The sequence below is a fragment of the Manacus candei genome, unplaced genomic scaffold, assembly GCF_025592945.1.
Source record: "Manacus candei isolate 608988 ecotype Guabito, Panama unplaced genomic scaffold, ASM2559294v1 h1tg000018l, whole genome shotgun sequence".
Lineage (NCBI taxonomy): Eukaryota > Metazoa > Chordata > Aves > Passeriformes > Pipridae > Manacus > Manacus candei.
In genome coordinates, this window is record NW_026138066.1 from 18,845,829 (window position 1) to 18,871,908 (window position 26,080).

A 26,080-nucleotide genomic window follows, 5' to 3' on the forward strand; every position below is an offset into this window, starting at 1 on the left:
CTGCCTCCGAGTTTAAAAACACATTCTAGACTTGTCAGAATTCAGCTATTTACAAGACTTCTTACAGAACATAAATCAATCAATATCAGCAGCAGCTCACAACTTTCTGAGACAGACTTGGAAAATTAACTTTCATACCTTGCACATCTTGGCTTTGAAAATAGGTTTTAAACTCTGATGATACTTTTTCCTCAGTGATGACGACATTAAACTTCTTTGTTACCTCCTGTGGAAGACTTTCTGAATATTTTGATACTTCCTTCAGTGTTTAACCATTTCCACTCTCTTTCCATGTACTAAACTAAGTCGGAGCAACTGATTCCTTGTGTCCTTCAATTTTTCCCCCCCACTCTTTTAATACAGGTAGAATCATAGAATCATTAAGGTTGGAAAAGACTTCTAAGATCATCAAGTCCAGCCATCAATCACTAGCATGTTCACCATTAAACCCTGTCCTCAAGGGCCATATCCATATGTTTTTTTTAACACTTCCAGGCATGGTGACTCCACCACTTCCCTGGGCAGTCTGTTCCAATGATTTACAACCCTTTCAATGAAAAAAATTTTCCTAGTATCTAATTTAACCTCCCCTAAGGTACTGCTCTTTTACCATTTTCTGAGAACAAGTGAAAAAACAGCCCCAAAAATTCTTCCTTAGTGGTTCTAAGTATAAATAGTATATCTATTTATAAATAAATAGTTCTGGTTATTTATTTATAAACTCCTGAAAAAAAATTCTCCAGATCCCCCTAACTTCTAGTTTACTTAAAAATCCCTTAACCTGTTTGTTCTCCATTCTCACTTCCGTTCTGAACCCTTTGTTAAGACTAAACATTTACCTCAGCTATACTGACTCCTTCACTGTCATCCACTAGACTTGCTCTAGCCTATGTCATCTTCTTCCCTTGAGTGTGTTACACACTTAAATACTAGTTTCCTCAATGATAACAGAGTATTGTTTTGCAGGTGTTGTTCTGACTTAAGCCAACTGTCCCTTCAATCAAATCTTTATGAAAAACATTTCCTGAGTCATAACCTCACACTCCTAAGATTTTAAGCTGCACATCCAGCTTTAGGAGGAGCACAATAGTCTGAAAAACAACAAATGTCAAGAAATTCTTGTATCTCCCAGGGAAGTAACAGGATTTTCACTAGCACTGGTACCTCGAGCTGAAAACTGTCCAGTTAAAAACTACACCAAATGGCTTAGCTATGAAGCATCAGCTTCTTCCATGTCTCTACTAGCAGTCTAGTATCGATGCTTTCCAACCGACCAACTTGCCCACATGTACAGGACAGGCTTTTGGTAACAAACAAGCAAATCTTTCCAGACATCATATTAACAGAAATATTACCTACAAAAGCCAAAGTGTCCACAGCAAAACATTTCAAATATTTTTCATTCATTATAACAAATTCTGAGAATGACTGGCCAGATCTTGACCTCCCCAGTTCAGAGTGCAAAAATAAAAGCAGGGAGAAGGCTTCTAGGGCACAAGCTCTTGCTGACCAACCTAGCTACTTGTTTCCCAACCTACCTTGCTGTTAGACTAAAGACTGCTGGAATAACCCACCACACAGATGGTCATCCTCTCCCCAAGACCAGCAGCCCTGGCATCTCACAGGCCTGCACAAACCAGCAGAAATCAGCAGAGGAAAAAAACCTACCAGCCTTCTCAACTGGATTATCTCATTCCCAGCAACCCCCTCCACTGTTTAGTGAGAAAACAGATACCAATTAATGCCTTTGGCTCTCTGACATCTATGCTTAACCTAAAGCTTCTGGCCTGTTATCCATAAGGATAATTTCTAGGCTCCTGTGACCATGTCATGAATTTGCAGGTTTTCTTTCAAGTTTATGGGATCATGTGGCTGTAGATGCTGCAAAGAGTGAAAGCTATTTAGAGACAGGAACAAAAGAAAAAGTGGGAATGTCACAATCTGACAGACTGTAGAGAAGTAGCAGTTTTCTGTGTTCTCATTATCTTTCAGACTGTAGGATGCCTTGTATCTTCATTTAAAATAAATATTCTTTTTAATATGTGTGTGTGTGTATTTGCTTTCCAGTCAGCATCTGAAAAAATCCAAGAGGTGCTACAGTGGTAAAAAAAAAATCTAAGTTAAAGTCAAAGACTGTAAAGAAAGATTAGTTACCTAAACATGGATTAGGCACTCAAAAATCTTTGAGGGTGTTACCCTGAAGAAACTTGGGTTGTCCACACAAAGCACTAAATTTCTTGATCCAACAAAGTATATGTAAGTTATTCCACTGATTTCAAAGACATTACTTCTATACTTAAACATAAGGTACTTGAGTACACTATTCCACATATTGGTAGTAGGATTTAGAAGCTCTCATATCAAGTCCTACTGCAGCAATATAAGGATGAAAAAATAAAACCCACCTTAATTAAAAGCATTATTTGCTCAAGGACATATATAGCTTTCACATTTCACAAATCTAATAATGGAAAATCAGACAGCTGGTTGTCTTTCTGTTTGGTACTGCTGGCAGACTCTTTGATACAGTGGTCTTAAGAAGACACCAGGAGGTGGGAGAGGGGGGAGGAATGAAAAGCAAGTCTTCCTGCAGTGGCTTGCCAAGAAAATGAAAATGTGTGAGACAATGTGTTAATGAATATCCTCACATATGGGCCTGCACTGGTGATTCTGGTAAGGCAAAGATTTGCAATTAGAATGTCATTCACAACAGAGATAACTATGATTATCATCAAAATCTCAGTTTAAGACAGGAGACATACAAATGTGTGTGTACAGTAAGGCATCTTATTCCTCTCCAGTTCTGCAGTAAACACACATTAGAACTGTAAGTACGTTTCCATCAGAAATCCAAAAGGATCATTTTAATCTTAGTATTTTCTATCTCTGTTTTATGACAACTACTAATAAAACATTTATTTTTGTTTAAGAGAAAGCATCAAACCACAATTTCATGACATCTCATTTAAAATTTCCCATTTCATCCCCATATCAATATGCCCTTTAAATTACTGTAATATGGAGACTTTTATACTTCTCTGGGAAGTTCTTCCTAAAATCTAACAGTTGCTTTTACTGATGAGGTAACATCCTCACTTCCACCCTCTTAGCCAAATGTACCCCCAGGAAACTCTTACCACTCTCCTCAGGCTTTCCTTCTCCCTTCTTTTCTCCTACCAGATTAAATAACTTTTCCTCACAGTTCCCATTTTCCTAACCCAGAATTTCATCCCATTGTTTCTCATCTCATCAACAGCATCTGACCTTTCTGTTTAGAGCCAATGGTACATTTTGAGACACCTCTAGATCCAACAGTCCTTTCCTAGAGTCTTAGGGTTCATATATTTCTTTCTTCCCGCTCATTGCTGTATTTTGCAGTTGAGGGAGGTAAATAAGAGATTAAAAGCCATTTATTTAAATGGGGTCAAAGCAGCAAACTGTCCAAATCTCAGCATGGCTTTGCTAAAACTTCACATATTTCTGTTCATCACCTGATAAAAACACAAAAGCCACTCAAATTCTGGATTTTTTTTTCCTGGCTCTGCCTTTGGGCTGGTGGTGACACTGGCAAGTCCTCTGCACCACCACACTTCATCACCAAGAGAAACTAAGATGTCAGTTATTTATAAGTTTAAAGCTTCTAAAGGAACTTTGTATTAAAGGAGAGAAAAAACCTGATTACCAACAAATCAAGCAACCTCCATATACAGAAAGGTTTCTTACAGTCTTGCCTCTAATGACATGCTTCCCAGAAATTTTATTCCCTTGCTGTTGGCACAGATGTTCACAGGCTCTGGCAGAAGAACATAAAAGGGTAGTTTTGTAATATGAATGAAAATAATTTTTCTTATAACTTTGGACTTCTTCTCAATGAAATAATCTGAGATATATTTAGACAGCAGCTTAGATATCAGGAATAATAAAAAAAAGAAGCTCTATGTGAAGCATTTAAAATCCGGTGACTAATTGACTTTACAGGGAAAGATCTCATCATCTGACTTCTAAAGTAAGGACAAGATGAGCATGAAGGGTTTTCCTTCAATAGCATGTTTTATGAGTAGTTTTCCATCTTTATTTTTCTGATCTTTAGCAATTACTAAATTATAATGTAACTACCTAGGAACAGAATATATAGTTTTTACATGGAGACACAGTCAAGAGGAATTCTCTTTTTCATGAGTGTCAGCAAGAGGCATAACATTGTACAATTGTTTAATCAGAGATGAAGGAACCTTTTATTAAATTGCCTCAGTTCCATCTTTTTATTCATAATGGTGTAAGTCAGTAGGATTCGAAGATGTCTTGAGGAGTGAATCCAGGAAAGATTATTAGTTGTCTCTAAGATGCAGGGAACACCGGAAAGCAAATTTAATCCCACTCAAAATCCATGGGAACCTAATAAACAGCAGCGATATTTAACTGACATTCAAAGCTCAGAGGCAGAATCATTGCATTTGTTAGCCTTTAGTCTCATTCCTTCATCATGCTTTAGTGTAAGAAACTGGATGCAGAAAAAAACTTGTCAAATATCACAGAGATCAAAAAAGGGAATTAATTTACTGAAAGAAAAATGTTCACATTTGGTGATGGAAGTTCATATTGAGCTGCAGAGTGTAATGGCTGATCCTAAATCTGGTCATCCCAGTTTCAGTCAGACTATTTCCATTGGTAATGTTACACAACTGCTGAGAGACTTCACTGTAAAGTCCTAAATAAAACCATACACGTTTCAAAGAATGAAGATGGATATCACTGCAACTAACCCTTCACTTATTTCTATATTCAAAGCAACAAGGCACACTCCGGTGGAATCACTGTAGTAGCAGAAATACGGATTCACCTGCACCCTCAGCCTGTCTCTGGCAGAGGTATTTCACAGAAATCTTCACAATTAATCTAACTAGGGTAACCTCCAAAGCCCTAGACACACACAGGAATGACTGGTCCTCATCCAAGTGGATTTATTGATGAGGGGAGAGGACATGAAACAGGAGTGGCAGAGCTCTGCCTCAGAGCTCAGCTCTGCAGGCACAAAGCTCCTGCTTTGAGGGATTACGTTTCAAAAACGGTGCAGGGAGGTGTGTGCTAATACCTGGAGGGCTTCTGTCAGTTACACCAATGCTGGACTGTGGTGAATAAAGAATGCTGCGAGTCACCGTGCCATTTTCTAACAGGATTATTTCTACAAAGGCCAGAAAAACTCTCACAGCTTGTGGATAAAATACTCACCGACAAACATCAGTTGATCTGAAACTCACTGAATGCTGGGAAACAATCTATTTGGACTATTGCTGATGATATAAGTGTGCCTGGATTAGACAGAGTAAGCAGATGTGACAACTAGAAAGGAATATTGCTGCAAACAGCATTTGTTTGCAGATTTAATTAAAAGTTTAGACAAAAGAGTATAATTGTATGACATTTGCAAGAGTTGTTGAAGACAATAGCAAATTCATAGAATTTGCTTCTCCTAAACAGCCCAGATCCAGTGACTTTAGAAACATATAATAATCCACATCTCAAATAGTACCTCTTTGTATTTCTTAGTTAAAAATCTCATGCCAGTGGTCGAATATCATCACTACCTACAAAGTATTTTTACCTTCACATGCTACCTGCTGACTAGTCCCTCTTCACAGCTGTAGATAAGTGTTCAGAATATAGAAACAATCGCTGTAAGTGACACAACCTCGTTTATTTTTTCCCAGAGTCTAAGAACAGCTGCAGGCACATCACAGGTCTTGCTACTGCACTGCCTCTTTCCTGGCAGGGACTTCAAGCAACTACTCATGGAAAGAAAATAAAACCCAGGACAAACATAGAATAACCTTCTGCCTACAAAGTTGTTCCCTGCAGATAAGGCCAAGCTGACTAGGATAGTAGGGGAATGAACTAGAAACATCAACGATGCCAACCTTTTTGCAGTCCCACAACAATACTGGGGGATAGAGGGAGGGAGAGGTCACATTGGCCCCAGGAGTAGCTTTATGCAACATTTCAATCCCAAATGCCACCTCAAGCCAAGGTTTGACAGAAAAGTAAGTTTTGAATACAAAGTGGGAAAAGGAGTTTTCCACAGGCTTGAAGGACTGTGAGTTCCAATATTAATTGAAGGGAGATGCCTGTGAAATATTTTAGACGAAAAGAGAAACTGGGACGGTCATCACACGTCCTCTTAGTCAGATGGGAAAATTTCTACCATAACACATCTATTGTCAGTTCTCCTGTATTATACTAAGTGAAGTTAGGGTTGGAAATTCCCCATCATTTTTCAAACCCAAATAAGGACTGTGAAAAACATTTCACAAGGGAAAACTGTACTACCTGCACAGTTACACTTCCTGCTGAAAACAGAGTAGGAACTTGACCTCTAAGTTTTGCAAAAGGCAAAGGTATCTCCAGTCAATGTACTCTCAGATTAAAATATTGACTCTCCCATCCTTAGGCTCTAAGTCTGGAGGGAAATGGTGGCATCTCTGCAATAATTACTGCCAACAATTTCATTTTCTAAAGGCACTAATTCTGATTTTAGAACCAGACAGGAAATTGCCTCTACAGCCCTGGCATGAAAACTTTGCCCTATGCAACATGCCTCATCATAAATTATCTGGCAAGGATAAATCTTTTAGAAGCCATGAATGGTGTTGCCGGACCAATTCACTAAACCTGCCATAACACACTTGAGAGATAATTGAGATGTCAAGCCTCATCAATATCAACCTACTTCAAGTAAGAACAAGAGGAGAGGAGAAGAATGATAATGAATGATACCATTATGTGACTCTAGTTAACTTACAGCTTAGAAACAGACACATATCAGCCACCAATCTGAACATCCTTGAATATCAAGAAAGTCTGGACTTAAAAGCAGTCTTAATTCCTTAAAAAACTTCTTACCATAGAACTTGATGACAGAGTGGTAGTCTTTGTTTCTATTTTTACCCCAAAAAATTTAACGTTTTTTTCCCCTCCACTCTATCTTAACACACAGGAGGTAAAATAATGAGTTTGGAGAGCACACTGGAAACATCAGTCAACTATTATTTAAAAAAAAAAAAAATCCCTTCTGGACCAGGCAGAGGAAGCAAAGTGTCAAATCTCTCAAGAGTTTCAAGCCTCAGAGGAGGTTTCTGCCAATTTTCAGCACTATAAATTTGTTCCCTCGTCATTCTCAGTTCCTGGTTGTAGATTTCCTCCTAATCAATACACATGCATATGCACTCCACATTACTTTCCCATCAAAGGTCTTGCATTGCAGTTATTGTTCACTCACTTTGAAAACTACATTGATCGCAATCCTGTTTCCTTCCTCCCTTTCTTTTTTCCCCATTTCTCAACCCCATCCCCCCCCACCACTCCTTGTGATACCCACCTCTCACAAAGTAGCACCTCGCTCTCTCCATCTGGTTCTTCAACCATCTGCTCACTCCTTCCTTTCTGTCTTGCTGGATAACTCTAGGGTCTCTCTAGTGTAGTTCCACATTCTCCTTGTAGCATCACTAAAACACTTCCCCTTTTCTGTTCAAAAATACTAAGTACAGCGAGCTTTCTACTCTAGGGTTTGAAGGAGGGGACGGTACAAAACAAATATCCCTGAGTTAAATAATCCTCTGCCTTGAAAACTGTAAAATCTTTTGCAAGCTTTATGTTTCATACTGCTCCTCTTCATTTCATCCAAAATGCCACGGCCAAACTGATCTCCTTTCCTTGATGGGATATTCTGGCCATTTCATTCCACTTCATAAATGAACCTCATCCACCACCTACATCCCACAGGATTTTCAGGTTCTCTGTCTTCACATCCACTGCCCCTCTTCTTGCCTGGCACCCGGTGCCATCCCCTGACAGTTTTGCTTGGTTTGCTTTGATCTCATCCCATAAGCACTTCTGTGCCTTTCCCTATTCAGGCACTCTCTGCCTGGAATCAGCTCTTGAAGATGATTACTACTCCATTTCCCTCTTGCTCACCCTCTCTTTTCTACTTTGTCAAAGACTGACATCTTTTCCACACACAAAACTAGAGAACCCTTCAATTCTGCTAGAGAGGAAAAATACTACATTTAAGTGCCATCAAACATCAATTTCCAAACCAGTGCCTTTCTTCTTTCTAAACCACCTGGCTTTCTATTATGTATTTTATTTCCCTGCTTTGCTTCCTTTCACAATCCTTCACCTCGCAGTGCTCCCATTATACATTTCTTTATGCCTAATCATTTCCTGTTCATCCCCTTGGTTTATGCCTTTTCTCTTGTGTTCTTCAGTGAACATGGCAGGTTACTACCAGATCTTTTTCTGCCGGAGAACAGTCTACCTCATTCCGGGGGATAAACAAAAAATATAGCAATTAAAATTCAGGAAGGCAAAATCAGAGAGATGGCATTGACTTTTATTTTTTTTCCCTCTCTCTCATCAGCTACTGACATTTGGAAAATTTCAACCAACTGTAATAAACAACAAAAATCTGTCCCAGTTTCCTAAGAAAGCAAAGCTTGTATGATCACAACCTGTCAAGGAGTTCCATCCTAACCTTTTGTACTCTGTAAGTTGTTATCAAACAAAGAATATGAAAACAGTGAAGACCCAGAGGTTATCGGTGTGGAAGCAAAGAGAAACCCAAACTAGCATCTTCAGTAACTGTGGGATGCATCAGCCAGCTGGCCTGACCAGCAGAGTAGCCTGGGACACCCATCAGTAGGTACCTGGCTTGGGAGCAGCCAAGGCACCTCAGGTACATGCCCAGCACATGGAAAAGGGAAGGAGTTGGAAGCACAGAGGGAAGCCTGGTAAATGAAATAACTCTATAAAAGCCAACCTTCCTTAGTTTCCCTGCTTATAGTGAAAGGATCGGGGTTTTAGTCTTTAATTATTTCACCTAGCACCAAATCATTGCCTATTTCACATTTTTTAAACCCCCTTCCAGGATCAGACCATCATTAAGAACACAACTCTGATGCACTAATATCTATAACACAGATGAAGCATTTTTCTCTTTGTTTTCCCCCAACCAGAAAAGGAACAATATGCTGTCTACCTTTTCTGAATTATACTTGGATTTGCAGTCACCAGCTGGGTTTTTGATCCAACGTCCTTGCTGTATTCACTGGATAGAGGAGGAAGGTTGCACCTGTGCACAGAAAGACAATCAAGATTTTAATTGACATTCAGGATTGACAAGCTTCAGAAAATGTAAAAGTGATGTATAAATACCAGACCAAATATTCCCTACTGCACCAGACGTACAAACACAATAGGACACTTTTGTACCAGACTGTGGGGAAATACAGAAATAAAACCTTTTGCAGAGATGATATCTATCTATCTATCTGCTAAGCAAAAACAAAGGCACACATTTGGCATTTCTGACAGGCTGAAAGGCTGTGGAAGAGGCTGTTATTATCTCTTGAAATTTTTTATCCAAACTCTTTTAAAGTTCTGCTTTGCACCCTGGTCTGCCTCATCTACCAGTATCAAGCTTCAGACTCCTACCACTCTGTGGTAACACAAGCAAAATTGTCATTTTAAATATTTCACTATGGGGTACCTTCAGTGTACAGAATTTACCAAGAAAACACAGAGGAAAAAAAAATCAAGTGGAATTTCGAATTTTTCCCAGAGAAACACTTTTAGTTGTTTATGTTGTTGGGTTTTGGGGTTTCGCTGGGGATTTCTAAAGAAAAAGAAAAACAAAAACCAGTTTTGAACTCTACCATAACCAAATTTGACCTCCAATTTTGAAGTTCAACCACCAAATCAAGACATCTCCATTTGCACATGGTGGTTTAATTGTTTTTCTGCAGCAGGCTGGGAACAGTGCAGCACAGAGAGGGAGCACGTGAGGTACAGGAAGACAAGGGGCATGCTTGGGGGCCAGCTCCTGTCTCTTCCTGCCCCACGGAGAGCATGTGCTGAGCAAACACTGACCCTAAAGAAGGGGCTCAAGCAGCCCCTGGTTGCTTTAAGCTCTGCAGACAGTCACCCCAACACAGGGTGAGACCCCAGCTTTGGAAGAGGGCAGGCAGTGGCTCAGAGAGGAACTGTTCCACATTCATGACTTCTCCTCTCAGTACCAGAGAGACATGGGTTCCTTTGATGGATTCTTTACACCTTGAAGAGCCACATCATTTTTCTCACCATCTTTTGAATTAACCTCTTTGTGGCACTCCAGTTCTGCATGCATCCTCCAGACAGTCCATGTCAGTAATGACACCCCTGAGTCCAACAACAAGTTGCTGATCTGATTTTTTTTCTTTTTAATCTTAACAATTCAGAGGCCTCTTTCCACCACTAGTGAGAGGCAGGAGCTGGGGAAGTGAGCTATGGCTCAGTTTTTACAGCAGTTTCCAGGGGCTACTGCAGAAACTGTTGGGTTGTTTTATTTATTACGGGTTGCTGTTCGCATCTGCCACGTTGGGAAAAATCAGTCTCAGCACAAGGAAAGCCCTTGCTTCCACAGCAGTCACTGCCTCTGTGCATTTTCACTGACCTCTGCAGTGCCTGGAGAAGGGATCCAGGTGCTTGTGACAGCAGAATGAAGCTGCATAAATTCCCGGCTGCACCTCCACGTGTTAGGGCTTTGTGCGGTGCCAGTGCCCGCAGAGGGCACCGGTGCCCACACAGCACACCCTGCAAGTCTGGCTAATGCAAAATACCCCACATTCCATAAGAAAAAACCCACACTAATGCTATATCTGCATGTATTTGCATGCAAATACCAGCTCTCAAAATCGTATGCCTCATTTCACATCATCAGGAAACACCAAGAAGGACAGTGATGTCTGGCCTATGGGGAACATAGATGAATTCAACCACATTCACCAAGAAACATAAATTTTCCAGGATAATTTTCTCCTTCTCATGACTATATTTGTCAAAATGTGCACAATTACAGTTACAAAACAGCTTCTAGTTTGGTCTACCACAATTTAAGAGAAGCTAGACAACTTCAAAAGAAGTCAGAAAAGAGGAGCCAAAATAAGAGGTTTCAGGAACTGAAAGAAAAAAATAGAAGCATAATGGAAGCTTAATTCTCAGACAAAGAATGAAAATCTTAAGAATCGAAAAATATTTACATAAAATAAAGTATTATAAAAACTAAGTAAAGTAAAATAAAATAAAAAAATATAAAATCAAATCAAATCTGGCAACAGGTTGCTTCCTGCCCCAGCACTGGGTAGGATACAAATTAATCAGATCAATACTATTTGGAGAGATTGTACAAACTCTCTCAGTAGCAGTTTTCAATGGCAAGTCAAACAAATATTTGTGAAGAAACATATATATAGGTGATTTGCCTCAGGGCAGCAAAATGGCATAAATGCCTCTGCCAGATTACAGTTTAATGCTCTCCAATTTGCATAAACACTAACTCATAGGGTAAGCTTGTAAGAAACTGCTTTTGATTAAAGTTTATTCAAAAGCACTATGAAGGACTAAGATCTCACCCTGCTTTTTATCATCTCAGCATCAATTTTCATCAATAATGAAAATTCTTTCGTAAGGCAGTCCCAGATGCATTGTTTAAATACATCTAATTCCTTTCATCAGTAAGTCTCATTCCCACTTTTTTGTGCATTAAACATTAAGAAAAGTCCTGAGTACCCAGAGAAAGCTGTAAGAAATCAGTTGGTTAACAGAAACTTCTTCGTCTTTCTAATTATTTTCTTGAATATGCCAGCAGAGTGCCAAGTGTTGTGCTGGTGAGGAGCACATCAAGAAATAAAATATTCATCCTAAGAAACTTCTTTCTAATTCTCTTACTGTTACATCTGGTACTGAGGATTGAGTATGTGAACATGCAGGAAAGAAGGAAAACATCATCAAAACAGAGACAAAAACATGGCTTTGGGTGAGTACCCAACATTTCTCTCATAAAATAAGCATTAGCAGGAGGTGTAAAAACAAATTTTTTTCTTAGAAATAAGGATTACAAACTTGAAAAACAGCCAGATATCAGAAGATAACCACACTAATAACCACACTATGAAACATGTAAACCATATGCCATGCACCTTTTTCATTGCAGATGCAGCATGTTATGCCTTAGGGGCTGAAAACTGCTGCTCTTTTCATCTCTGTGTTGGAAAAACTGTGTTTGTAGAAGATGCTCAGCAATGAGTTTAAACTCATTAAATAACCTTAGTGATTACAACATATGAGAGAAGATGGCAAATACACACAAGCGAAATCAAAACCCACGTGGGTGGAATAAAAGAACAAGGACAAAACCTGGCATGACATTTTGCACTGAAGAAATACTTTGAAGATATTACACAAATTTCTTTTCAAAAAATGAAAAATGTTTTGCAGGTTACCACTGTGCTCTTTCTCTCTCAGCTCTGCGATTATAGAAATCAGATTTATAAAAGATCAACCAAATCCTGTCTTTCCCCTGCTGTAAAAATATTTTCTCCCAGGGGTGTATTAGTTTCTAATCCAAAAGAATTGACACACAAATATGACTGCACATCAGTAACACAATATAGCCTGCAGATTTTTGCAGAAAACTCTCTATCATTTATTTCCAATTCAAAACAAGTTTTGCCCAGATAGTGGTTGCTTTACTGTCCCTGGAGAGAAAAGTTTTTTTTTCCTCATCCAGCTACAATAACTGCTGGTTTTATTTTTTTTAAAATTTCTATTGTTTTTGCAACTGATTGCTCCTACAGCATTTCAGTTTTCCATTGCATCTAGGTAATATTACCATGGTATACACCCTGCAGTTTCTTATATTTAGCCTGTGGAACACCTAGGGAGCTTTGCAGTAGTGGCAATCAGTGTGCTGCCTTCCTCCCCTGTGCCTTGCATCTTCTGCTCTAGGTTTCCTTTTGCCTTTATTTTGTTTTATTTCTTTAACATAGAAGGCATTTTTGGTCTTTGAGATGCAAACTAGAAATTACAGTAATACTGTTTGGTTTGCAGTAAATTTGCACAGCTTTACAAATAAGCCATCAGGATCTAATAAGGAGACTTGCTAAAGTGGGTGTTCATTATGCACTCATGTCAAAACCCAAAAAAACTCCATTTCTTGTCTCTTTGGGAGCATTCCTCCGGTTTCTCCTTCACAATGTTTCTCTTGTTCATGTTTAACAGGGAGGAACTAATTTCTGTCTTTCTTCCTTAAAGATTGCAGACTGAGAAAGTGTCAAATTCAATCACGAAAGCAGTAGCTGGTTCAACATCCCTCCTGACAGGTTCTTATAACTTCAGGAAGGCTGGAAGGGAAGGAAATGTGAGGAATCCCAAAAACTCTGCATCAAGGAAAGAGGTCTGGCCTTTCCTCAGACAGCCAGCCAGAGGGAAGAAAAACACAGGAAGATTTCAGCTTGTACCAACTTAGATCTTAAGTCTTGCCTCATAATCAGCACCTACTCATCTTGAGTTCAAGGGGTTGCAGAGATGGCATTTAGAGTTTCAGAGGACGTTCCTCAGGACGAGACCCTGCCTATCATGACAAAAATAATGAGAAAAGCAGCTCCTCAGTACCTCCCTGAGACACTGCACCATCTGTCACAACCTTAACCACTGGCAGATTGTCCCCACACCACACACAACCATTTGCAGAAGCCAGCCACAACTCTTTTTTTTGCCTCTCCTCACACTTTTACCCAAGTTGCCTGTACAAAGCATCCTGCAAAGGCGAGGCAACAAGGCAAATTGCACTTGATTAATCGCAACTGAATAGCTTTGAAAACTCTGAGACTTAGCAGGGGGAAGGAGGGACAATGTGGCATTGAGGTTTCTGTCTTACCGCATGACAAAATCCGCTTGATCTATTTGTTTGCCGCAGCCGCTCTTTTTCAGGATCCCACCGTTTCCCACCACGGAGCATTTCTTCAATGGCAGCTGGAAGGGAGTAGCCTAGCAACACAAAACAAGGACCGGTTTTACAGAGGAGAACACACACATCTTTGTAGCAGCCACTCCTGGAGAACCCGGGGAGCTGGCAGGGCTCAAAGTGAGGAAAGAAAAAGGATAATTAGGAGCTAAGGAAAAAAAAATAAAAGGGCAGAAATTAGCTGATAAGTAGATGTAGGACAGGTCTTATCCCCACTCCCCAAACCAGAATGCAACAAATGTGATATAGAAGATAAAAGATATTTCTGCAAAACCAAAACTGCCTGAAGTCCTGATGCAGATATTGACCATGAGCCTACTAGGCAAGCTGCAAGGACACAGGGGAAATATGACAACCAGAAAAAAAGAAAAAGAAAAAAAGAATCTATGCAAGTGACCTTCCTGAGCTGATACACAATAGATATCTCTGGGGAAGAAAGGAAGAAAGGAATAGGGAACAAGGTGATGACAGAAACACACTGAGAATCTGGAGTCACCCTGGCTCTCTCCATGGTTGTGTCACTGGGATGGGTCAGTCCAAAGCCTTAGGCAAAGATATTTGTAGCCTGACAGCAGCTCCTTAAACTGTCAGCTGCCCAGACACAGAATAAATTAAAATTAGAAAGGGACAATTTCAGCTAAGAAGTTCTTGTAGTCGCTTAGCAGGGCATAAAATTGCAAGGTCAAATTGTCCTGCTCTCCTGTGCATCAAACACAGTAATAAATTAGATCTGCACAGTCTTTGTTCCAGAGGATGGTTAAACTATGAGTGGGACATCTTCCTGTAAACCCCAGGTCATTCACCTTTAGTGAGGTTGGGACAATCACTTAAACAGCACACAGGGCATCAGTGCAGCACAGCATATAAAAAAAAAAAAGTGGTGAAGAGACAGGTGAATTTAAAGCAGTGTGATTTTGATACAGAATGGGATTTGTCTACAGTGCAAGAGTTAATATTCTCCTCATGCAAACAACAGTGCAGGGCTTTTCATTTGTCAAACCTGTCAAAAGCTGACTTTGCAGCAGAGACAGAAGGTACTGCACAGGCCTCTGAGAATGCAGATGCCACGGCGACAGGATGCAGCACCGCAGAACTCTCTGGAAGGATGAGGCAGAATGGCAGCAGCACTTGGCCTCACTTACACATACAGAGCAACGTCTGACTTTACATCATGTATTCACCAGGCACTGCAACACAGTATGTGGTCCAGAAAACAGACCCAGTGTTACAGCACAAACTCTGCACTTGTTAGAACTCATTCCTGCTGTCTCATTTCTTTACTTCCTTACATTTATTTGCTTTGTCTTCTTTTCTCAGCAAATTAAGACTCTGTTCAGCTAGTATAAAGTCACAACCTGCTTTCTAACGAAAAACATTAAAACCTGTTTGTTATCCTAACTGTGGATTAACATACGCTAAAGCAGAAAAATAAATTTTAGTGTCCTGAGGCTCAGCCACAGTTAGGAACCCACTGACAGCACAGTGGAGCAGTACTAAGTGTGCAGCTGCACTCTTGCCCTGCATCTGCCTTCTCAAGAACATTTTTTAATTTACAGTTATTGAACTAGGAGGATATCTTGAGATTCAAAGGACTTGAGATTCATCTCTGAGGTGACCCTGACCAAATGAGAGCTCATATACTCAGTAAAGGAAGGATGTGGGGGTGGCAATTAAAGGAAATGTAGAAGAGATATATTTTATAAATAACAGTTTCTTTCTCATTCAAGATATATCAAAGCTCCTTCCAAGATAGGTAGTTATACAAAGGCAAGGCTGTGACAAACCACAGACAAAGGCAGCAGCCATTTAACTCTTGCTTTTAAGGGTAGTGAACACTGTCACATAAATTCTGTGCCTGTAGTACATGTTGTGTGGCTTTAGACCCCCAAAATAAACACTTAGGAGTTACTAAATTCTTTGAGTTGCAAAGAACCTTTGATATTGCTTGAGATGACTTGCTGTCCTTCAAGTGAGGTTTATATCCTGTTATGCTCAAAAATGATAATATCAGTTGTCATTTGCATAAATGCTTTGGTTTCCAAAAGCATGTGAAGCTTTGAAACCCTTGTGCTTCTGTTATTGGTTTCTTACCTGGTGTGCATGGCCAATCACACACCAAGGAGAGGTATTTCTATTTTTTACTCCAGTTTGTGCGAAGTAGGGAGCTGGGTGGTAACCCAGAAAACACCAATCATCAACACTTAACACAATTTATACATTTTAACAAACAAAGGCATCAACATTCATTGGTTACAAACTACATATCCTTTTCATTAGTTAGTACTCAAATCTACTCCTTATTTGCAAACTATATCTCTTGCTTCTCATGCTAATTAGTCTGCATGTACAGTTCTTCCCTCTGTTTTTAGAAGGTGGTCAATGGGTTGGAGGTTGCAATCCCCCACTGCCAGAATTACCTTTCCCCCATTTACTGCTCAGTCCTGCTGACTTCACTCCCAGTGGCTCTTTTCTAAACAGCCCATTCATCTTGGGATTTTCTTTTCTTTAAAACAAAGGATTAACCAAGCCTCTGAGTTTCACAATGCAACTGCTTAATCACACCTGCCTAGCTATAGCTACTGATTAACAACAAAATAACTGCCAAGTTTGGATCAAATCTTGAGGGATTAGATATCACTTCAGAGAGTCTAAAAAGCAAAAGAACAAGATAAGGGCTGAGAAGGTGGTGTGAAGGAGCCAGAGGAAAGTAGAAGGGACAGATAAAATCACCATGCTGGTTGTCCCTCTGCCTAACTTGTGGAGAAATCTACTCGCTCTCTGGACACAGGAGAAAAAACAGGCTGAATACAGTTCTCTGTGAAAAGCCACGATGCCCACAGGAGCCCTCAGACACTTTTGCCTCACCTAGCAAAGTACTGAAAATTCAGGACATGGCACAGACATCAGACAGAGTCTACATGTCACCATTTAGCTTAAAATGTTCAACAGATCCGCTTTGCCGAAGACCACACTTATAAACTTCCCATACACATAAAGCAAAATACACAGTCCAGTGATGGGGTGGGGGGGGTTGTAAGGCCAAAGGATTAAGTGACTCTGCTGCTTGGTGGCATTTCAGCTGCTTTGAACTTAATGAAGAGCAAGCAATTGCTTAGGATGACCTGGGAGAAACCTGCATTTATCTTGCACCAGACATTTAAATCACAGATCTGTATTATTGCTGAGACTGCAGGATCATTTCGGGAACTCTTTGTCCAACCAAACACAAACTGACTGGTCACACAGAAATCATACAAGTCTGAAACTCAAGTGCTGCCCATAAGCAAGTATAAAACACATGGTTCCTTTTTTTCTCTCTACAGAAGGCATTTCTCCTTTCCCTCTTTCAGAGGGGACTTCACTCTATGACTTCCCATAAGCACTCAGCTCATTCCTTCCTTTGGACTGTCCAAAATAGGCGGTGCAAACAGCTTAAGCAAAATTACAACACAATTAACCAAAAGGTAGTTTCAGCCCTCAGACACAGTAGAATTACTCAGCTCGTGGAAATACATCACCACTGGGCTCTCAAGATGTTTCCCTGCATCCTCTAGCTGTTCCAACTGCCTGATTGTCAGGGTGTGCACTGTGGGTTTAAGGCTGGATTTAATACTTAATTAATTATCAAAACCTGGCATTATTTTTTTTCCTGTAAGGGTAAATAACATCAAAGATGAACTCCAACAATGACTTGTTTCCTCATACCAGCTGATCTCACATCGTCTTCATGGTGTAGGTGCGGGTGATCTGTCTTCAGATTTTTTTAATGTTGTTGGGGTCAAAGGTTATAATAATGGTATAACTTGTTCTGGAATTAAACTGGTTTTACTTTGTTTTTGGTTGTTTTTTTTTTTTTTTTTGTAAAATAGATTTGGACATTGTAATTTCAATAAGAGCCAATTTTCAGTTTTAAGGAGATAATACTATATAGTAAACCCAAGTTGGCTTCTAGGTTTCTATTACCAGCAAAATCTATTTTACAGGACTCATAAAAACCTTCTCATGCTTTTCTTCTTAACCTCCCACAGCATAACTCTTTGCTAGGCAAATTGTCAGTTCATATTGACAGCGTGAAAGTTCTCACATTGTAGGGACCCAGCTGTCATTTATGCTAAATGCTCAAAAAAACTCAGTTGTTTTTCTCCTTAGAACTGTAAGCTGGCCTAATGAATGCTGGTTTTGGACAGTAAAGTTGTTACAAAAGCATTTCCACTAATATTAGCTTCCCGAAACTCTTATTTTCATTGTCAACACATTCGTTATTTTCTTCATTCATAGAATTTTCATGAATGGCTGGAGTATTGTGGGTAGACTAATAAAAACAGTGCAGCATTGGTTTATCTAGTGTAATAGAGAAAATGTACAAATAAATCACCAACTCTTCCTGATTTTTAACAAATCATTACCACAGAATTTGCAAATACTCTTAATTAAAAGCACCTTGCATATTGGAAATAAGTAGAGTGAATTCCCTTTAAAAGTAAGTCAAGTAATTTTAAAAGGATTGCATAAAGTGGTTTTTTAAAGGCATCTCCAAACAAAAACAAAGACAGAAAGGTCCCACTGTCTCATTTTCCCTGGTTTAAAACAATGAAATTCCATTGATAATCAAAGAAGGTGTTCCATTTCATATTCATATAAACAAAAGAAGAACCTGTACATCCCCCTGCGAATTCAATGACAAATAAGCACACAGAGCAATAGATTAAAGACTCCCAGTTGAATATGGGACTAATTTAACAAAGCATCTCTCCAGCAATTCACTGATTAGTTTAATCATTCATCGAAGTAGAAATAAATCATTGTCATCTGTTAAAAGAACATTACACAGTACTAACAAAAAATAATTTCTTTTAGATAATGCTACACTAAATCACTTTGATTTCATTGTTAGGTTGTTAATGCATTAATTTTTGCCTACTCCCTGTCAAAGACTTTAATCAGCAACCAAGTTCTTACTGGAAAAATAGGAAAAATTACAGTATTCAGCCTCTGATTTAATGCTTAAGACGTCAAAATCATTGAAAACACTGAGAGCATAAATTAGAATAATTTCTTTCTAAAATAAGCGTTTTTAATTTGCAGGTTTTGCTGTGGTTTTACTGTCCCTTTTGTGAAGGCAGGATCCTGATGTGAAGGGTGTTGTTCTACTGAATTTTCTGAGGAGCCAGCAAAACCCTGAGAGTTCACAAGCAGTCAAATTCAGCTCTTAAAAACACAGTTTCTTGCACTTTTGAATAAGGATGCAGCTGACACTTGAAAGGACAGCTCTCTGTGTGACAGCCTCAGGTAATGTGGCCTTGGTTTTTCACACTGTCAGACATGGCAGGGTGGCAAATGCTCCTTCTCCACTGTTTACAAATCATCTTCAGTCTGATGGGTCCTTTTCTTCCGCCTGCAGAGCTGTCAAGACATGACAGCTTGATTGCAAGTGGTCCCAACAAAACATCAACGTCAGGGATGGTGTATTCCCTGTAGGGGACTGGGGAGCTGGTTGTGGTTCCTTGCATTTCACTCAATCCTACCCTGACCTGGCTCCAGGACCCCAGAGCAAGGAGCAACCACTGGCAGCAAGGTAATAGAAAAATTCATAGAGTCATAGAATGGTTTGGGTTGGAAGGGACATCAAAGACCCCATCTAGTTGCAACCCCCCTGCCAGTCTCCCTATCATGGGCAGGGACATGTCCCACTTGACCAGGTTGCTCAGAGCCCCATCCAAACTGGCCTTGAACAGTTCCAGGAGTGGGGCATCCACAACTTTTCTGGGCAACCTGTGCTAGTGCCTCATCACCCTCACAGTAAACAATTTCTCCTGTATATCTAATTTAAACCTCTCTCTCACTGGAACAGGTAGGGCTCTGATTATCAAATGATTATTAGAAGAAGAGACTGCAACAGTGACTATGAAATCCCTCTAGAAAATAAGGAAGAGATCCCTACAATGGACCTCCAGCTACCTTCTTCAGTTCACTTTCGCACTGCCAACTAACACATTTTGAAACCTCAAGCTCATTGCTCATATAAAAGAGAAGTTGTCCAGGTGGGACAAGCTTCTCTGCGGGTCCATGCAAGCATGTCTCAGTCATGACAGCAGTGTCTTTATTCAGAACTAAACAAACGTTCCGAGCTTATGTAAACTTTGTGCTCTTCACAAATATGTACTTATGGCAATATTGTTTTTCATGAGATTAGTATGTCATGAAACATTTACACAGGGACACAGGACTGCAAAGGATCACTTGGGAGACTGAAGGCAGCGCTGTGCTGCTGCAGGACACTCTCTTCTATCCAAAAGGGTATTAACTGCAGAGCAACCACACACAAAAGAGAGAACACTTTGCAAAATACTGCATGTTCACATAAGCCACAGAGTACCAGTGACTAGCTGGCACTCACTTTTAGTTCAAGATGTACTTTAAGCAGGAACTTCAAAACCTTGTGCTCTCTAATAGCTTTCCACTCAGCGTGAAGGCACTGCAAGGGAGTACTTGCCATGAATTAAAAGAACATTTAAATTGCTACTGTGGCATTTAATTCAATGGAGTCGGCCTTCATACCACTGTATGAAGTGGGGATTATAGAAGAAAAAAAAAGCACATTTGGAGATTGTAACAGTTTATTTTAGAAAACAGACTATTGACAGTATAGTACTTTAAACCATGAATTCTCTGGGAATGGCAAGGGAATTCTCCCTGACAAGACAAAGAGATATGAATGGGTGGGAAATTCTAAAGTTCTGAAAGACTTCTGGATCCAAACTTAATGACCTGCAACACATTAGGACCCCAAACTTTGGATTAAAAATTATAAAAAGCAAATATCATTTCATGATTAATGGAAAGAAAGGAACTCAGCCTACTGGGGGCGGGAAGGGTGTCTCTTCTTCTGGATGAGTTATAGTTTCCAACACTTCCACAATAGGGAGGCCTCATGAAGGACTTGAGCTGCCTTCCAAATATCTGCATTTAAATGTTCTGTGGAGTCACCCAGCCCTGTGTAAAGTGTGCAAAATGGAAAAATAACATACAAATTCCCTGAGAAACAGCTTGACCAGAATTCATAAATAACTGCCTCTGTTGGCTACCCTCAACACTGTCTCGTACACTTGAGTAACTCACTTGATTTTTTCTTTTTAAATCCTGTGTGATAAGGATGAACTTTGAGTCCCAGGTCAAATCACTTAAACTCTGCCAACATCCAAAGAAACAGTCAGCAAATCCTTCCTTTTCCCTGACCACCTGACACCACCAGATGCCACAACAAGCTCAGAGGAAAACACTATCCAGTGTGTGGGATTCTCAGCCCTGCTCTGCTTTGTCAACACCTTTGGAGGTAGGTACACAAGACTCTCCCACTTAATTTCAGCTGACTCTGACTTAAATGGTGGCTCTGTGCAATATCTACACAACCTCCTAGTTCACTGGCACTCGGTGGCAGAAAGACACATAGGCAGAGTAGGTATTTCAGCATTATCTCATATTGCACAATGGTGAATGCCTGGCAGCAACCCCCCATTTTTTGGGTTTAGAGACATAACTTGCAGGTGCTGCTTTTGAACAGTTTGCCCATTCTTCACTTTTTCCCCTGTGTCTTTCTTAATCTGCTCCAAGTCCGAGCAGAAGAGAAAAAGCTGTGTATCAACCTGTATACATTACGATTGCATCGATACAATGCTCTAAGCTTAAGCCAAAAAAAGTGCATCAAAACCTTTTTGGGTTTTTATTAGATGTTTCATGGAGACAAGGGTGAGCACAAACAATCACTTCATGTGGAAAAACTACTTTTTTAATATCATGTATGTCTATTAAACAACAAGAGTAGTTACCATTTTATGGTAGTTTAATGGGTTATTCTGCAGGTGTGGGGAAATGCAGTATAAACTTTTTAACTAATCTCCTGCACTGCATTTCACAATGTCCTAGCTGAGGAAGCTACACTATGTAGGCACACAATACCACTTTTATGCACAAAGGTCTTTGTTAAAGTAAATAACTACTACACTACAGGTAGAGAAATGTAGAGTGAAAACAAGTAATACAACTGCCAAGTGACCAAGTCCTCCAACTCTGCCTGTACTTGGTGATTTCAGGATGGACAGTTTCCGTAACAAGCTTTCAGTAACAAAAGAGAATAGGGAAAATTGCAGGGTATCTGCTTACTTATGTCTGGTGTAGGAATAAGTAGACAATGCACTCTCACGTTGAATTATTCTCTTGTGACACTGTGGGATAACACATAGTCAGGAAAGACAGAAAATATCTGGAAATTTTGCAAGACCAGCTATTGCTCAGTAAAGGGAACTACTCACTTTTCCCAGCTTTACAAAGGATTTCTCAGCACAGTTTCATATACGTGCAAGGTTATTGCCAGGACCAATCCACAGTCAAATGCACAGTTCCTAAGCATTTTAAGAGCAATCCTAACCCTGCAGAACTGATGCAGGATGAATGTTTCCACAGTCACATGAGCAGAATACAAATAATTGTGAGCCCGCACTGAACATGGGAGGGAGTAGGAAAGACAGCATGCAGGAGGACTCTGAAGGTGTCAGGAGACCCACCTGCATGTATGTGGTGGATTTACCAGAGAGCTCATACAGCTGTAGAAACACAGAGTTCTCTCAAATCTTATTAGTAGGACATGGTATATGTAATAAATAAGGTTTGTTTCAGCTCATAAAAAATATAAAGGGCTTCCAACTCTACTTGTATAAGGAACAGTAACACTTATGTAAAGGAGTGGCTTTCCGAGTTCCTGATCCCACTGATATGAATAATAAAGGAAATCGATCAACATGTACAGGCACCAAAATATGGATTTAATGATCATGTGGGATACCAAAGGTAAAGCTTTGGTTTTCATTTTTTAGCCTGTCTTAAAAGCAATACACTTCCATTTCACTAGTATATTAAACAATGAATTTCTACAAGGAAAAGACCCTCTAATCAACAAGTGTTCTTTGCCTTTGCTTTATGTCTAAATAGTTCGGATGAATCAATGACATTTACTGAGATTCACTGGTTAAAAAGACATCAAAGACAACTAGCAAGGATTGATCTCCCCAGGAAATTTGCAATTAGAGCTTGAGTGGAGTTTAAGCACTGAGATTGGTTTCTGGCAGCATGGAAGCACTGCTTATGTTTAATACTTGCAGACTTCATTTTTTTTCTCCTCTATTAATAAGAAAAATTAAGCCTCTTAAGAAAGCTTCATTTACCTTACAGATAAGGAGGAAACACATAACTATTTTAACACAAATTTTAGACTTTGAAAATTGCAAATTTTACAATACATATGGAGATTTATTTACCAACCTATCCTGGTAAAAACCAAATAATTCCTTCTGATTCCAATTAAGTACATGTAGATAAACAGCAAAAGGAACCACAACAGGTTACCTAGGAAACATTTTAGGGGCTCTCTGGTGTTTCAGGTGTTTAGAATAGTTTATGGGTAGAGATTGGATGGAGAAGCCTTATGATTTGGGCTGCCTAGAGACATTTTTAAAAATGCAACATGTAATATCAACTTACAGATAGAGAGGGTTCATTTAAATGCACTCCTGAGTTGGACGAAACAATGGCATGAATCCAGAGAAGTGAGCAATCACTTTTCCCACTGCCCCCATGACACACAGTCAAACCAAATGCATAAAACACACTAAGAAGCAAGAAACAGTTTGAGGAATCAATACATGTATCAAGCACCATTATATCTGGGCCAGGGCAGGAGCCTGTATCAATCTGTATCTTACATCTTTAGTCTGTCCTTCACCCAGAAAACCTGATTGCACGCGATTTGGCTCATGTAACTAACAACACAAGAAAAGTTGACATGTAAGAGTCAGAAGTCACATAAGAAAAGCAAATAATAGAAAACAAGACAAAGAATTCCAAAGACTGCACATAAATCAAGGGTATAACTCTTCATTTAGAGCACTATCTTTCTTCAGGGCAGTCTTTCTGCAGAAATGTAGAGCCAAGGTCAAAAGACCTTGTTGAAAAGTAAAAAAAGGACGTCAGCAGCATAATAGGATTTACATATAATGAGTCACTAACAAACTGTTTAAAAAGGCATGTTTATCAAACAAAGAAGCAATTAGAGGGAAGTGCAGTGCCATGCAATGTCATGTCTAAAGGTTATGAAAACAGAAGTTTAGAAGTCTAAGGAGGTTGAGTGGAATAGCTACTACAATTACAGAATCAATGCAGTTTGCAGTAGCTACTTATTTTTTCCGGTAATGAAAACAAAACTCCTTAAAATGTATTTTCATACAGAGGCACAAGAGTAATTAATGAATAATTTATCATAACTGATTTGAATAAACGGTCATTTCTATATAAATAATAAAACACTTAGTGACATAAGCTTAAAATTGGGAAAAGTGTAATTTCATTATATAAGGGTGTAGGTTCTCTAAAAGGCAAATAAAGTGTCATTTGTTGCAAGTCTACACGAAGCCTTGTCCAGAGAAGAGCAACAGAGATGGTGAAGGGTCTGGAGCACAAGTCCTGTGAGGAGCAGCTGAGGGAGCTGGGGGTGTTTAGACTGGAGAAAAGGAGGCTCAGGGGAGACCTTATTGCTCTCTACAATTACCCAAGAGGAGGGTGTAGCCAGGTAGGGGTCAGCCTCTTCTCCCAGGTAGCCAGCGGCAGGACAAGAGGAAATGGCCTCAAGCTGTGCCAGGGGAGGTTCAGGCTGGACATCAGGATGAATTTTTCACTCATAGGGTTGTGAGGCATTGGAATGGACTGCCCAGGGAGGTGGAAGTGTTCTAGTAATGACTGGACATGGCACTTAGTGCTCTGGTTTAGTTGACAAGGTGGTGGTCAATCAGAGGTTGGACTTGATGATCCTGGAGGTCTTTTCCAACCTAAATGATTCTGTGAAAAGTCATTTGGGGCTAGCTCCTCTACTGAGAGCACAACCAAACAGGCTTCAGGGACCCAACTCAACCCAAGGCTGAGGTAGCACAGGGCACACATCAGAATATGACAATTAATTTCACACAAAGGTATGCCCTTTCTCACTTGGTGCCTCCCTTGCTTTTAGCATCATATAATTCACGCAATCTAGTCCACCTCCTGCCCCAGGCAGGGCCAGCCCTGACACTTGGTCACTGTGTGCCGTTTCTTACATGCTTCAATGCAGGGTTCGGTGGGTCAGGACCCTGGACAGCTCCAGGCATCCACCCGGACCCCTCAGCTTTCCCAGCCGTCCTTTTAGACATGTAATTATTCCTGAGCAAAGAGTTAAAAAAAAACATTACATGCTGCCCTGTTAGAGGTTCCAATTTGGAGAACCTGGCCTTGAACACTTCCAGAGATGGGGAGTCAAGCTCTGGGCAATCTGTTCCAGTGCCTTGCCACCCTCACAGTAAAGAATTTCTTCCTAATAGTACTCTTTCATTTTGAAGTCATTCCCCCTTGTCCTGTCACTACATGTAACAGTCCTCTAGTTTCATCTTCCCACAGTATCTCCAAGTTTATTTTTAGAGCTATCTCAGTCAATTAAAGATATAGCTCTAATTAAAGGGAGACATGGGGTGCTCTCCACCCATGTCTGGATAGCCTTTAAAGGGCAGTCTCAGAAAAAAATGATTGTAAAATGACATTGTGTTGTAGATTAAATTCCTTCCCAACTACATCCAGTTAAAAAATGTCACACTTAAAGAAAAGGCTTTTTCCCCTAGAGATATAATCTCTTAAAATATCACCTGGGATTGGAAAGACAGATTAGGTTCTTTTCTGGTTTTTGTATAACAACTAAAGATTCTGCACAAGCAGGCTGCTTAGATCTTCCATTTTTGTGCTGGTCTCTTGACAATGCCATTCAGGATATCTGAAAGGTATCAGACCACCCCACTGCTAACATCCAAGTCAGCAACAACACTGTGTGCTTTTTTCCCCAGTAAATGAGAGTGTAATGACTTCAGAATGTGCAGAGAATTGCTAGATTAAACATTCTTTTTAACAGCATCCCTCTTGTACTCCTAATTACATTTTCATACCCTTCAACATAAATCTTATTCTTTCCATCTCTTTTCTCCACAAACAAATGGGACTCTGTGCTGGACTGCCACAGCCTACATATTCTCACTTTTTTTACTCAGCTTCTCCCTTGCTTTAGGAAAGCAATGAAATGTTTGGGTATTTACCTTCACTGTTTCTACCATCAACACAGACAAGCTGGCATGCTGTATGTAAAACATCCCTAATAAAGCTTCTCCATAATAAAGTTTATCC

At 39.8% G+C, this 26,080-nt stretch overlaps 1 protein-coding gene across 1 annotated transcript in view; it reads right to left on the reverse strand.

Annotated features, from left to right (window-relative positions):
* The window catches only part of ST8SIA1 (ST8 alpha-N-acetyl-neuraminide alpha-2,8-sialyltransferase 1), a 308,933-nt gene that overhangs the window by 234,181 nt on the left and 48,672 nt on the right, over positions 1-26,080 (reverse strand). Inside the window, exons 3-4 of the mRNA XM_051785004.1 lie at positions 13,748-13,857; positions 9,032-9,124 (exon numbers count right to left, since the gene is read on the reverse strand). Coding sequence (XP_051640964.1) covers positions 9,032-9,124; positions 13,748-13,857 — 203 coding nt within the window. The remainder of the gene's footprint in view (positions 1-9,031; positions 9,125-13,747; positions 13,858-26,080) is intronic.